At 39.3% G+C, this 14,827-nt stretch overlaps 1 protein-coding gene across 2 annotated transcripts in view; it reads left to right on the top strand.

Moving 5' to 3' along the window:
• LOC123975654 (serine/threonine-protein kinase mTOR) overlaps positions 1-14,827 on the top strand; it is a 384,954-nt gene that overhangs the window by 357,663 nt on the left and 12,464 nt on the right. For both annotated transcript variants that reach the window (XM_046057314.1, XM_046057313.1), the window contains 10 exons: positions 3,808-3,933; positions 4,294-4,425; positions 8,585-8,700; positions 11,281-11,398; positions 11,671-11,868; positions 12,374-12,474; positions 12,666-12,762; positions 12,961-13,059; positions 13,177-13,299; positions 13,873-14,055. In XM_046057314.1, coding sequence (XP_045913270.1) covers positions 3,808-3,933; positions 4,294-4,425; positions 8,585-8,700; positions 11,281-11,398; positions 11,671-11,868; positions 12,374-12,474; positions 12,666-12,762; positions 12,961-13,059; positions 13,177-13,299; positions 13,873-14,055 — 1,293 coding nt within the window. The remainder of the gene's footprint in view (positions 1-3,807; positions 3,934-4,293; positions 4,426-8,584; positions 8,701-11,280; positions 11,399-11,670; positions 11,869-12,373; positions 12,475-12,665; positions 12,763-12,960; positions 13,060-13,176; positions 13,300-13,872; positions 14,056-14,827) is intronic.

Raw genomic sequence — 14,827 nt, 5'->3', positions numbered from 1 at the left:
CCTTGTATGAATATTCAGAAAAGATTTTGTGTAACCCACACTGTAACCCCATCCAAACTCTTCCTATTTCCTGCGACTGATTATGATTACTGCTATTATCATTAATTGTGAATTATAGTGTTGCCACATGCTGTGAAATTTGGCAGGAAGATGTGTGGAAGAACCACAAATCCACAAGAGTTTGGGAAAGATTTTGCCGCCGCCAAGTCTTTGGAATTAGAGACAAATGTCATCTGATCTAAAATAATACTGTTTAAATGCATCTCTTCCATGTTAGCCCTTTACCAGCTGAATCAAAATGTGATTGTTTGAAAGGCTTCTGCCTTGAATGTGCACACTGAGGGCAGAATTGATGTCAGGCATAGAAACTGATAAGCTTTTGATCTGTGATACACCTTTTCTTACTGATCAGTTTAATTCTTGTCCCTCATCTCCTGCTCAGATGTTACTGACATTTTGGAAAATCATCCTCACCGACAAAATATACCCTGCATCATTCTTTAAGGCTACAACCACACTACAAACAGAAACTATCTCTGTCCACAGCAGCGATTTAACTGCGTTTTAAGAACTGATCTCCTTCTATATTAAAACAACTGAAAACGAGCATTAAGTGGCCATTCACATACACTGGGCATGCGTGTGCTGGTTTAAACAGGATGCAGATTGTCTTCTTCGCAGTTACAGAAGATTTGACAAAAGAAGAAAGCACTACAGAAAAATAACCACACCAGATATTTCTTGCATGGACGGACAACGAGGTGGAACTACCACTGAAAGTAACACGGGAGTCCAAAGCGATTTTCGAGTCGTTGCAAAGTAAATATGCTGGCATGCACAGTAAATGTGTAAAAGCCCAAAACATTTTAATAAAAATAGTAGGGGTGATTCCATATAGTTGAAGATTTGATGTTTCTATAGGAGGAACTAATTCGACTTCCGATTCTTAGGAGAGGCGTTGTGGATCATACCATTTTTGCAAAATGGGAGTTTTTACATGGTTTTCTCCCAATAAGTTAATATACAGCCTATTATGATATAAATATAACGTATAATGCTGTAAATAAAAATGTAAAAAGAAAGAAGCTTTTAATAAATGTTTTTATCATGTGTGAATCCAAAATTGTAACCCTAACCTTTAAGGTAGGGCGTCAGTGTGCATGTGTGGCGTAGCGGGTGTGTGTGTGTGGCTGTGTGTGTGTGTGTAGTAGAAAAAGCAGAGAGACAGAGCACCAGCTGTTCTGGTATTGTGCTGAGTTATCATTGAACCTCGCGGGACATACAAATCATTTATCACCATTAAGGAGCCTCACAAAGAATTTTATATAATTTTTAAACAGTACTTGGAATAGACCCGCGATGTGCATGCTATTCTCTGCGAGTTGGCGGACATGCACTCCGCACTAGAGCGGTGAATAGTAGGCGAGCAGAGCAGAGAGAAAATGGTAAACAATAAGCCTCAGTTTAGCTGTGAATGTACAGTGACTATTGAACAGAGACTGCAGCTCTGCAGCTTCTCAAGATTAAAGCGGAGCTACCGTGTGTAACCACAGTAAATCAGATAATGCTGGAAATAATTCAAAGAGCACTAGTTTGATGAAAAATTAAACTTATAACTCAGGAGAAAGACGATTTTTTAGAAATGTCCTTGACTAATTTTTACAGAGGATCAGAATACATCAAACAAAATGGCCAGTAGATGGGGAGTATCAATGTGGATGTGAATTTATGCCACCAGTTTGAAGAGCTTCAAAAATGATGACATCATCACCATCATTTGTATTAGCAATGAACTAATACTTTGAAAAAAACATTAGTCACAAAATAATACATTTGCGTGAGATGAAAGAGACAAAAATTGGTTTTGTATTGGCCTTTTGATAAAGACACCAATAACTTGTGAAAGATAAAGTGTACTGTTTGATTTCATCCAAACTATGTGGGTTTATCGATATGCATCTAACTTTCAAGTTTCTATAAAATTAGCTTGACTGTTAAATGAAAACCATTGCACACTCAAATCCCTGGGCAGTAAAATGAAGATACTCTTGATCATCTTGACTTTTTCCATTCTTAACAGATGGAGGTTGGTTTGTGGAGGTATTTAGGATCAAGAGGGGTCTTCCTGAGCAAACAGACAGGGCCTATAATTGCAGGACCAGAACTGGGGCTGCAATGCCTGACAGGTTTCTTCTCTCTAAAGTGATTTATTGAGGCTGACCTCACACATCTGTCCTGGAGTCACTGTCCCGCTCCTTTCTCTTTCTTTCTTTCATATTATATTCCCCTTTCATATTAAAACCTGCACCCCACCACTTGTGGGTAAATGTATCACAGTGAGTTCTCGCACTTCTTTGGACTCTTAGCAGGCTGTAGGATGCTGTTTATCAACAAATGATCTTTAGTTCCCTGCTCCTTACCTCCTGGTGTCTCACTACAAATGCAGATCATGATCAGGTCCAACATTTCTGCTACCTTTTACTAATGTTTTCTGTTATCCTTTACACACACATTTTAAAACAATGTACCTCACACTTTTATTGGGCCTATTCTGTAGAATAAACAATTCTCTACTCTATTTGACAATATAACAGGAACATTTTGTTTCCACTAATTTAAATCTGAGCTTGATTTTTATTAAAACCTGTAGACAGCTAGCTGTTCACCCTCATTAGAAACTGGATAAAAATAATGTATTGACATTCGGTTCCCTTATTTAATAGTATACATTTGAGAGGCAGACAGAAATGTGGGTAGAAAGAAAGGGAGATGATAACATAGTCCACAGACGGATTCAAACCAGGAATGTTGTCCCGGACCACCTGTCCACCATGACATCCCCAAGGAATTCCTTCCAATCAAGTTTGATAATCTAAGAATGATGTCTAAGAAAGTTGTTACTTGCAGTTAAACCCAGACTAAACTGTCTTTAGTCAACTGTCATTCTTCTTACGTAACACACTGTAGGTTCTTTCCGATTCTACCTGCACTCAGCCCCTTATCCCATCATGTTAAGCTTACTTCAAAAAGTTGTAGTATTTAGTTCATTTATTTCATTTAAATTATTTTCATAAGAACAACATTAATCAACATTTCTGTATATGTGCCAGTGTTAGCCAGCTGGCTGATTTTCAACTGCAGTTCTTTGGCAAGATGTTGTGAAACCAGTGCACCAATGAGCTTTCAACAGCTTTACTAAAAGGCTTCTCTACTACTACTTAAACTGTGAAGTAACTAAATCCCCCACTTTAAACACAAAGATGGGTTGTATAAGCTTTGAGGCTCTGTTAGTTGTGTTATGTTGGTTACAGCATATTCAGCAAAGTACTGATTTCAAGATGACCTCATTTTTTCCTGCTACCCTTCCTTGTAGCAATGTTTGTATTCTTTCATCTACGCCATGTAGATTTGTCTTAAATCAAACAGAGAGTATTATGAAGAACATACTTTTTTTCATCAGAGCTGGTCTTGTCTGTGTTGCCTGTATCTGTCATATCACAATGATGAGGGCATGGCTGGGGTTAGAATTTTTATTAGAGGAAGTCAGTCAATGCTACTTACAACTATATGAATATAGACCTGTGTTTGCATGTTTTGTTTTCTGGCACAGGAACCTGTATTCACATGTGTACATGTTTAAGACGGGGACCGCCAGTAGTAGTAGTAGGCCCTAGGGTTTTTACTATACCCGTCATGTTTGTTCATTCTTTTGAGTTTAACCAGAAGTTTCCTCTCTTTAAAAGGAGGGACAAAGAGTAATGTGTTTAACCCATCTGTCCCTTTTTGTTTTTGTGTTTTCACCTCTAGGGTTGTCAGCGTATCGTAGAGGACTGGCAAAGGATCCTGATGGTCAGATCACTTGTCATCAGCCCCCACGAAGACATGAGGACTTGGCTGAAATATGCCAGCCTCTGTGGCAAGAGCGGACGCCTGGTCAGTACATTGATATATATGTACACATTCACTCAGTATTCTCCAGCCATGACATTCAACTTCATTTGAAACCCCTAACCCTAATCCTAACTGCCAGCATCAAACATGGCAGGAAATGAGCCCATAGACTTTCTGTGTCTCTTTGTCTTTTATGCATTTTCTTTATACATACAATCTTAAGTACTTAATCAAGCTCTGACCTATTTTGTTGTTTGTTTGTTTTAGAGCATTTTTCATGCTCAATGTTTTATCAAGGCAAAAGTTTATTCAAGCTTGTTATGTTGTCTTAGGGTCCCTTCTAAGTTCTTATTAAACCTTGTGGTGATTAATTTGCCTCTGTTGCCCTCTTCATCCCTCTAGGCACTAGCCCACAAGACTCTGGTGCTCCTTCTCGGTGTTGACCCCTCCAAGCAACTTGATCACCCACTGCCCACAGCACACCCGCATGTCACCTACGCTTATATGAAGTACATGTGGAAGAGTGCCCGCAAGGTAGGAGCAAACAAACTTGTATAGAGTTGATGGTTTACAAGTTAACGTCTTGTACATTTTTGTCGCTTTTATATTAGTCATCTGATTTGACAAAAGTAAAGAGAGTACTTTTTTAGGATAAATAGCAAAGGGCAACTCCATGCCCAAGAGGGTTAAGGCAGTGCTGGAAAATAATGGTGGCCACACAAAATGTACTCACTTTTGTTGCTAGTGGTTTAGACATTAATGGCTGTGTTATTTTGAGGGGACAGCAAATTTACACTGTTATACAAGCTGTACACTCGTGTTGTCACATGAAAAGATATAATCAAATATTTACAACAATGTGAGGGGTGGACTCAGATACTGTACCTTTATATTAAGTCTTTAGTGCAACATGAGGCGGCAAACTTTTAAATAGTGAGAGCTTAAATTATTGGCACATTGGAACAGTATGAAGGATTGAAGCCAGTTTGTATTTAGCAATGTAATGAGCACTGTTCCATTAATTGGTAAGTTATTAAAATATTAAGTAAATTATCATATATGTGGGTAGTTAACCAGAAGGTTAAATAAAGGTAAGGTAAATAAGGTAAATAAAGTGTGAGGTAGCTTTTATGTTGTTTGTTACTGATAGTTAAGTTAATTAATTTAATTTTGATTCGTAGAGGAACTTACAAGTATGTCTCAGTCTTGTAATATCTGAGAGGTTGGAATCTTCCCCTTACAAAAGTCTGAGTTGCTTAGTGAAACCAGCTCAGCTATCACATTTGGATTGTTTTTGTTATTAAAATTTCATATCCATGCCAACAGTGGCTGAAGTAAGCCTCACTTGATGATGACTAATAAATGTTATTAACAAACACACATAAACACACCCAAATTTATTGCCAGGCATTGAATAGTGTTTGTGGCTCCAGAGTGCAGGTCTCATTAGGGGGCTTAGGTAAGTGTTGAGTATAAGCATTGCTTTTGCTAGGGCAAGCTGCACTGCTGTTTGGGAACTGTAGGGAATGTCAGCTCATTGAGGTCTTACTGAGTGAAAACCATACGAGTGGATCATCTCTGAAATAAATGTAAGAATCACCCTCAATAGTTTATCATACAGGCAAATTATTGAGTCATTTTTCATTTTCCACATGTTTAATTTTAAAGTTAGTCATACATGTGAACTTTTGTAAAAGTTCATGTGAAAAAGATACAAATGCTGGCCAAAATATGCTTTTTGGATGTTACATCAGAAGGTAAAATTAAGTTGGGTGTAATAATGTGAAATGACTCAGGGAAAAAGTATTTAACACGCTTACTGAAATTTATACTTACTTGTAACGACGGACTCAAGGCGCCTCCTGTATGGAAAAACTAGTTGCATGCATTGCTCAGGTGTGATTTTGGCCCATTCTTCTACACAAACAGTATTCAAATCTTGAAGGCTCTGTAGGCTAGAGCCCTGCACGGGCCTCAAATTTAGGCCCTAGCCAGGCTTTTGCCCGAAACACTCCGAGCCCGGCCCGTGTCCGACAACTTATCAGAATTCTCAGCCCGAGCCTGACTGGAGCCCGTGTTTTTTTTTTTTTTTTTTTTTTGTTTTTTTTAATGGCAGTGGTTATATTTCGTTTTGTTTCCATATTAAGTTAATTTAGAAAAATGTTTGAAGCATTTTGTTTTTGTTTAAATGAAAGTTTTTGTTTTTTAAAGTGATGACCAAGCGGCCAGCAGCTGACATTGAGTTAACAATCAATTAAGCCTCTCAAATCAACACTTGACTTGCCTACAATATAATCCATAGATATAAAACACTTCAAACATATTACTTTATTTTCACTAGTAAAAAGGCATTTTTGACAGGCTGAGGCAGGCTGCTGCTGCTGTTGCTGCTCGCAATGGCGTGCAGAAAAACGGGCTATTTATCCTACAATCTACAACAACAAATAGGATAATAAGAAACGGCAGGTTGTCTTACCTTATACGCAGGCTATGCTTTAAAAATCAAGGCTTCACAACAGAACTTCATCGCATCAAGTCCAATCCCAAACAAAAAAAGAGACAGCCTCTTAATGAGACAGCCACTTTCATACAGAGATCCCGCAATAGTCAATAGTCAATGCTGAATTCGCTCATTCATACTGAACATAGGTTTGCCATCCCGCAAACGTGTGCTTTCACATAGCGATCCGGCTTTCCAGAACCAGCGGCGAGGAAAAAGCCGCTACGTATGTCGGCTGTGGATTTTCACACAGACATTTTTCACTCTCTCTACCAACATTCCCGGCACAGATGCAGGTCAAATCTGACTTCACCTTCACAAGTAACTTTTAAACAGCGCAGCAAGCAGGCATATTGGTGCAATAGCCTTCTCCTGGAAATTAGTGTGAAAGCAGTGTGTGTGTGCGCGCGAGCAGACTGTGATATGTGTGTGAGTGTGATAAAAATCGATATAAATCGTCTTTCTATCTTTGTTTTACCACCTTCAGCTTATCCTAGTTTATTTTAATTGATGGGTGTCTAAAACTTATAAAGGAGATGTCTAATACGGGCCCGAGGCTACAATGTGAAAATTGGCCTGAAGCCTGGCCCCAGGGACATAAATAAGTCGGGCCCCGGCTGGGGCTTGGGCTGAAATGCAGGGCTCTACTGTGGACCTCTTCTATGAACTCTGATCTGTAGTTCTTTCCATAGATTTTCAATTGGATTCAAGTCAGGTGCTTTACTGGGCCATTCTAGCATCTTTATTTTCCTTCTCTGAAACCAATTGAGAGATTCCTTGGCCACCCTTGTTCCATCTTCATCATCCTGGTAGAGGCAGCAGATTTTTATCAATGATGTCTCGTTACATTCATTCATACAGTCAATTCATCCTTCCTTCAATGAAAAGCAGCCCCACACCATGATGTTCCCACCTCCGAACTTCACTGTTGGTATGGCGTTTTTAGGGTGATGTGCAGTGCCATTTGTCCTCCAAACATGGTGTGCGTTATAGCATCCAAAGAGTTAGATTTTTGCTCTCATCTGACCAGACTATAATTCTCCCAGTATTTCACAGACTTGTCCAAATGTTGTGCAGCAGTTTCAACATGCTTTTCTTTAGCGGTGGAGTCTTGCGTGGTGAGCGTGCATACAGACCATGGCGGTTGAGTGTATTACTTATTGTTTTCTTTGAAACAATTGCACCTGCCAATTTGAGGTCTTTCTGAAGCTCTCCACAAGTGGTCCTTGGCTCCTGGACAACTCTTCTTATAATTCTTTTCACTACTCTGTCAGAAATCTTGCAAGGAGCACCTGGTCGTAGCCATTTATGGTGAAATGATGTTCTTTTGGGGATTATGGCCCCAGCAGTGTTTACTGGAATATTCAGAAGTTTAGAAATCCTTCTGTAACCAATGCCATCAGTATGCTCATTGCTTTACCCATCATCAGAAGTTCCTTATGTGACACCTTGGTAATGCATTTTATAGGCCTTTAGTCGGGACTGAACCAGCTGATATTAATATGCACTGACAAGGGGCAGGACTACTTTCTAATTACTGATAGATTTCAGCTGGTGTCTTGGCCTTACATGCCTTTTTGTACCTCCCTTTCTTCATGTGTTCAATACTTTTTTCCCTGTCATTTCACATTATTACATTTAACTTGTTTTTGTTGTTGTTTTTGTTTGTATGTATGGATTACTTGGGTTGTTACCAACATCTGGTGATTTCATGTCAGTAGCACCTTTTTAGAAATTTGTTCACTGAGAAAAATGATGACATGTTCTTGTACTTGTCTGCCCCTGATTTTCTCCACTGTGGATAACATCCTAATCTGTCCAAGCTGCATTGCATGTAGTACTACTTTGTTCAGACCAGACAACGCTATGTCACAGTCGTCCTAACTGTAATAAAAGTCCAAGGAACAAAAACAGTGTAACCATGAAAGCATAGGATTTTCTCCGGTGAGCCACTGGTGAGTGAGTACAGAAGCACTCATATTAGCAGAAAACAATGTCTATTGTTGTTGGGCTGGCCCTCATTAGACTGGATCTACGGTTCTGATAAGTGTGCTAGTCAGTGCGCTGTTGCTCCTTTTGCCTCTGCAGTTTGTTCACTGTTTTTCACAAATCACATTCTTTAATTCAGAGATTTCAGAAAGGGCCAAAGCCCCACAAAAATATCTCTGAGTCTGTTGTTTTGCATCTCTCCAGATCGATGCCTTTCAGCACATGCAGCACTTTGTGCAAGGGATGCAGCAACAAGCCCAGCACGCCATTGCAGCTGAGGACCAACAGCATAAGCTGGAGCTCCACAAACTGATGGCCAGGTTTGTACTTTTCTGGAAGCACACCACCTATTGAGCCTTTCCTTTTCTGATATTCTAATATTTTGAAATATGGTTTTTCTATGAGCTGTAAGCTGTAATCAAATATCAAATATTTCACTTTATGTGTAATGAATCTAGAATATAGTTCTATAAAGTTCTATAAAGAAAGTTTCAATTAAATTACCGGGAAAAAAAATAATTCTTTCAAAATATTAACATTTTTTTAAAATGCATATGTATTTATATCATGAGTGAAGCTCCAGAGTGAAAGTCAAATTCACTGGAACATATGCCAATGTGTCATTATGCATTTAGATGTGGTTCAGTAGTATTAAATTGCAGTACCTTCCTGCCAGCCTCCATACACTTACTCCAGCACAGTAGAGAGAACACAAAGCAACATGCTGAACTAAGGAAAATATAACTTCATGTATTTTCTGCCCTTGTGTTGTAAAAACACAGGGTCACGTACAGTGTGTTCTGCTTCATTTCCATGAGCATGACCCAATCTGGCATAACACGTTTTACTAGTCCACTGGCGTCCTGTGGTTTTTTTCAAAGCTGGCCAGATTCTCTGAAAGTCTCACCTCAAACTTCTCAATAAAATGATCCCTTTTGGCAATTTGCTCCACACAGCTTCTTATCAGAAACCAAACATAGCACAGTGCCTACAGGGGTCACAAACCAGGTGTGCCTCCTTCACAGTGCTGGTGGTTTGTACCTACACCTCTCCCAGTGGGTGTTGTGCTCTTCAGTTAACAGACCTGGCACACCTTTCCACTATTATAACCTCACCTCACTGTGGGAAATGATGCAGTAATGCAGTCTGTTCAGATGCTGATTTAGAGGATTAGAAAATGGAAAATCTTGTATTCCCCCAAATTGCTGGGAGTAACATCAAAGTGTTAAAGAAGTTGTTTGCATGCTCTTGTGGGTTCATGGAAATATTTGAGGATGATATCCAAAGCCCACTCCTTTAGATTTGAATGTTAAATGTGACTTCCAATGCTAGAGAGATAATGTTTACTTTTTGCAGAATTTGACTGCATTGCAATGTGTATCGTGTTAGTCAAACAGCGCAAAACAAGCAAGAGGTGCAACCTGGGAGGTATACTTCTATCTACAGTAAATCATACAGTAGTCTCATTTGGCCTTTTGCACAAACACACAGCACTCATGTGCACCCTCCTAGCTCATAAATCATACATGACAACATACAAGCGTGACAACAAGCCGATGGGGATTTTATTTATCTAATTTTTATATCTTCCAGAAAGTGACTATGGCTGTCTGAGGAATGCATGTTAGGGAAAACACCTGTAAATGTCAGTCAGGACAGGTTTTCTCCAGACAGGTTAACACACTTTCATGAATAAAGGTTGGCTGTGTGGTATGGAGCACACCTGGACTGCTCAGTCAGACACTCCAAACAATCACATCCACATAATCACATGAATGCTGTCATTTTCCCCCCAAAGAATCCAGTGTAATTTCACTGCTCTTTTACGTAACATCAATAACCCCGGCGTCTCCTGTCTAAATAAACATGTTTTTCAAACGTCCCCAAACACCCCACCCTCCTGCTGCTTCTTCTCCCAAAGGTTTAACCTGTTAAGAGTTAACGGAAACAGTTTGGCTTAGACACGCTGAATCTAAACTTTACCCTTGCATGGGAAAGTACTCAGAAGTAATTACATAATCCTGGAAGACAATTTATTGGCTCTACAAACAGTATTCAGACTGCTGGTGGATGGGTCGACAATATAGTGCTTGCCAATTGCTCAGTTTACTGTAGTTGTATGTGAATTATATGTCTTGGCGCAAGTAGTATGAGTATTTGCCTGTAACAATCTGCGTTTGTAAGGGTGATGGATAGAGCTAAGTCCTCCTCAGGGATGCCACAGAGCTCACTGTCGGGTTAAATTAAAGGACAGTGGTTTGGATAATTGAAAATCTCCAGATGTAATCCCAGAACCTTTCAGCAGATAAATGCACTTCTGCCTTAAGTAGTGATATTTTTGATATATGCCTGCCTGATATAAGTCCTGTATCAAGAGGTCACTGCTCTTTAATCGACTGCCCTTGAGTGTACTGAATGTCACTGCCAACTCTTTATAAGCAATGACAACATAAACAGGATTATAATCTCATCATGCAGTTTCTTTGTGACCCCAACAGTGCCTTTGTTTGCCCATTAGTAATGTTGTCATGCAGTCATTGAATTACTTGCTGCTTCAGAGCTTCTGTTAACAACGTTGACCTCAGTAACTTTTATGGTCTTGATGGTCTGTGGAATGCCAGGAAATGTTTACAAAATTTTCTAAATTAATTCATGCCATAGCAGCTTCATTGGTTAGGTACCACTTTATTGATAATGTGCAGTTTTATAAATGTTGGTGGAGACTACAGAATTAAGCAAAGTCAACTGAGGCTAATGATCCATGCTTACTAGGGTGTTTCCTTAAAAAATGTAGACATGTAAAATAATAGTTTAATGGAAAGAAAAACAGCTATTTAAGTAATAACCTTAGATGAAATGTCCCCATATGTCTTTTTGATCTCTCCTTTTCTCCTGTGTAGATGTTTCTTAAAGCTGGGGGAGTGGCAGCTCAGTCTGCAAGGCATCAATGAGAGCACCATCCCCAAGGTTCTGCAGTATTATAGCCATTCCACTGAGCATGACCGCAACTGGTACAAGGTCAGTCCCTCCCTTTCAACTCTAACCTTTCACTTTTGACTTCTCTCCGGCCACAGTGAAATTCCAGCTCGTCCATGCTCACCAGCTCCCTTCCGCTTTCAACCTTTAATAGTTGGTAGCTTAACACAGTGCAACATCAAACTCGTATGTTTCAGGAAAAACTGCAGCCCCCTGGGAGATACCTGTCCCTCAGTGAATGAAAAATTGCATCATGAACAAGTTACCACATCTTAGAAATCCAGTTTCACCCAATTTGTACCATGTTTTGACAGGCCTGGCATGCCTGGGCGGTGATGAATTTTGAGGCGGTGTTGCATTACAAACACCAGAACCAAGGGCGTGAGGAGAAGAAGAAGCTGCGACACGCCAGTGGTGCCAGTGCCAATAGTGAAGCTAGCAACAGCGACAGCGAGGTTGACAGCACTGACCACAGTCCTGTGCCCTCACCTGGGCAGAAAAAGTACAATGAGGTGAGTGTCACGAAGAATTAAACCCACTTCACACTCATCCACATCGACCACTCACTGTTCTCCTCTTCTCCCAGCACTCCCAGTCCAACCAAGGTAGAAAACTTTAGTTAAGATATCTATACTGTACATCATAACTACAGTCTCTGCATCACCCATGCAGTGTTTCAGCCTACTTTAGAACATATCTCTTTAAGTCTGCTAGTGTGAACTTTTCTAATCAGAGTTCTGCCTACTGACCAACTACATATCCAAATGCTCAGAAAGGCTAATTTTAAAAAGATGATAAAGTCCCTACATCTTGCACAGTTAAAAAATAGCAGAACATCTAAACACACATTTCTGTGTGTTTGAAATTTGAATATTTAACTGTGTTATGTGTTATAAAGTATAGTAACTATCCAGACCCACATACATTCAACACCCACAGCACTGTATGTTCTCCAGTATAGCTTTTAATTTTTTTCCATACATAATAAAGCATCTTTTGAGCGCTGTCCCTCCACAGGACCTCTCGAAGACGTTGCTCCTGTACACAGTTCCTGCTGTTCAAGGTTTCTTCCGCTCCATTTCCCTGTCCAGAGGCAATAACCTGCAGGACACACTCAGGTGAATTTAGACAATAACACACACTGGACAAGTAGTCCAAGAACACAAACAGCACCTACTGTATATTCATAGACACCCAACAGACATGGTGTGTGGGGACAGGAAGACCTCTAGTGGTTGATTGTGATTATGTCGTACATAATGGTCCTTAATAATTAGGCAAGAAAATGAAATGCTTTTGTTCTTTTCAGGGTTCTGACTCTGTGGTTTGACTATGGTCATTGGCCTGAAGTCAACGAAGCCCTGGTGGAGGGCATCAAGACCATTCAAATCGACACCTGGCTACAGGTAATGCATGCGCACATACATAAATAGACATTTGAAGGGGTTTGGGCAGGGTAAAAGGGTAAACATGAATTTCAAAAAAATATTTCAAAAACACTGTAAAGTCCATTCTGAATTGAGCACTTATTGTGTCGGTGCTGTATTGATGCGGGTAAACGCAGGTTATTGAGTTTTTATTCCATTATTTCTCTGCCTGTGCAGGTAATCCCTCAACTCATAGCTCGAATTGACACTCCACGTGCCCTGGTGGGTCGCCTCATCCACCAGCTGCTAACAGACATTGGACGGTATCATCCCCAAGTAAGTCTGCTCACTCTACTGGTAATGTTGTTTCACAATAAAAAACAGAACCAAGAGAAACTTTTCTACTTAAAGCATTGAACAGTGATTATTGGATTGCTTTTTGTTCACCTCCAGGCTTTAATCTACCCACTGACTGTGGCCTCCAAGTCCACCACCACAGCCCGCCACAATGCTGCTAACAAGATCCTGAAGAACATGTGTGAACACTGCAACACTCTGGTTCAGCAGGCCATCATGGTACTGAGATTTAAGCAATTACATTTATCATAACTCAGTAAAAAGTAAAATGTCCCAGCAGAATAAGTTTGTGTGTGTGTTGTTTTTTTTTAAACCTATGCTGACATGAATGATCAATTTCAGAACAGGAGTTCCTGCTTGTCTCATATTCAAGTTTAGTTGATGGGCCCATTTAAAAAAAAAAAAGAAAAAGAAAGAAAGTTGCTGCAATAGAAATGTGAATCTATCTGAATCAGAAAATATGAACTTCTCATTCTGATACTACTGTATACCGTTGATGTAAACATCTCTATGAAAACAGTTAATGAAGTGCTACCACTGTTGCACAGCAGGTATTTGTGTTTAGTAATTTAAGTACACTCTGAGTTGCACTGATGTGTTGTCTGAGCCGGACCTTAAGGGGCTTAAACTTGCCGTTTTCCTTTTTTATTTTATATACATAAAATGTCAGATTTAAAGTAATAGTCATTTAAAATGTAGATATTATCCATGAAGACCTATGTTATACCTCGTAATTTTGAGGGGCAACATCAGAGAACAATCTGACCCTTTTATCTTTTGTTTTTCATCCAGGTGAGTGAGGAGCTTATCCGAGTGGCCATCTTGTGGCACGAGATGTGGCACGAGGGCCTTGAAGAGGCGTCACGTCTTTACTTTGGTGAGCGCAACGTCAAGGGTATGTTTGCTGTGCTTGAGCCTCTACATGCCATGATGGAGAGGGGACCACAGACCCTCAAAGAGACCTCTTTTAACCAGGTGCGTGTCATCTCAGATTGAGTTTAGTCTTGTTTAGTGTTGTACAGTAGTTCCTAAATATGTAGTTCCCAAGAGTTCCCAACTATATATATATATATATATATATATATGTGTATGTATGTATGTATGTATGTATGTATGTATGTATACATACATGTATATGTATACATATATGTATACATACATGTATATGTATACATACATATATATGTATATATATACATACATATATATGTGTATATATATATATGTATATGTGTGTGTATATATGTGTGTATATATATGTGTGTGTATATATATATTTATATATATATATGTGTGTATGTATGTATATATATGTATATGTGTATATGTATGTATATATGTGTGTGTGTATGTACACTGTATTATTTACTTTACAGTTGCAAGTCATACAAGTGACCCGAGCACTCTGCGCAAGCAGTATCAGGTGTTTCCATTCAGGCTGCAGGGTTTTTCCTGGCTCAGAATGGCCTTTGGGGGGTGACTTAACCATAAGTAACCTGTATGCATACAGTAAAGGCAGTGAGTTATCTTATGACCGAAATCTATATATTTTCTTGTTATTTCTGATCATTTGATAAACAAAATATATCCACAGCCTGGAGGAGTAAAGGTATAAAAGTATAATGTTAGTATAATAATATATTTACAGGTTACACTTGATTTGGATAATTTGCCTACAGATAGTTTATTAGTTGAGATTCAGCTGTGTCACAAATAAAACCTTTCTCTGATATTAGCCTGTGGTTAA

The sequence above is a fragment of the Micropterus dolomieu genome, linkage group LG08 (assembly GCF_021292245.1).
Source record: "Micropterus dolomieu isolate WLL.071019.BEF.003 ecotype Adirondacks linkage group LG08, ASM2129224v1, whole genome shotgun sequence".
In the NCBI taxonomy this organism is placed as follows: Eukaryota; Metazoa; Chordata; class Actinopteri; order Centrarchiformes; family Centrarchidae; genus Micropterus; species Micropterus dolomieu.
This window is presented reverse-complemented; position numbering and strand designations above follow the sequence as displayed.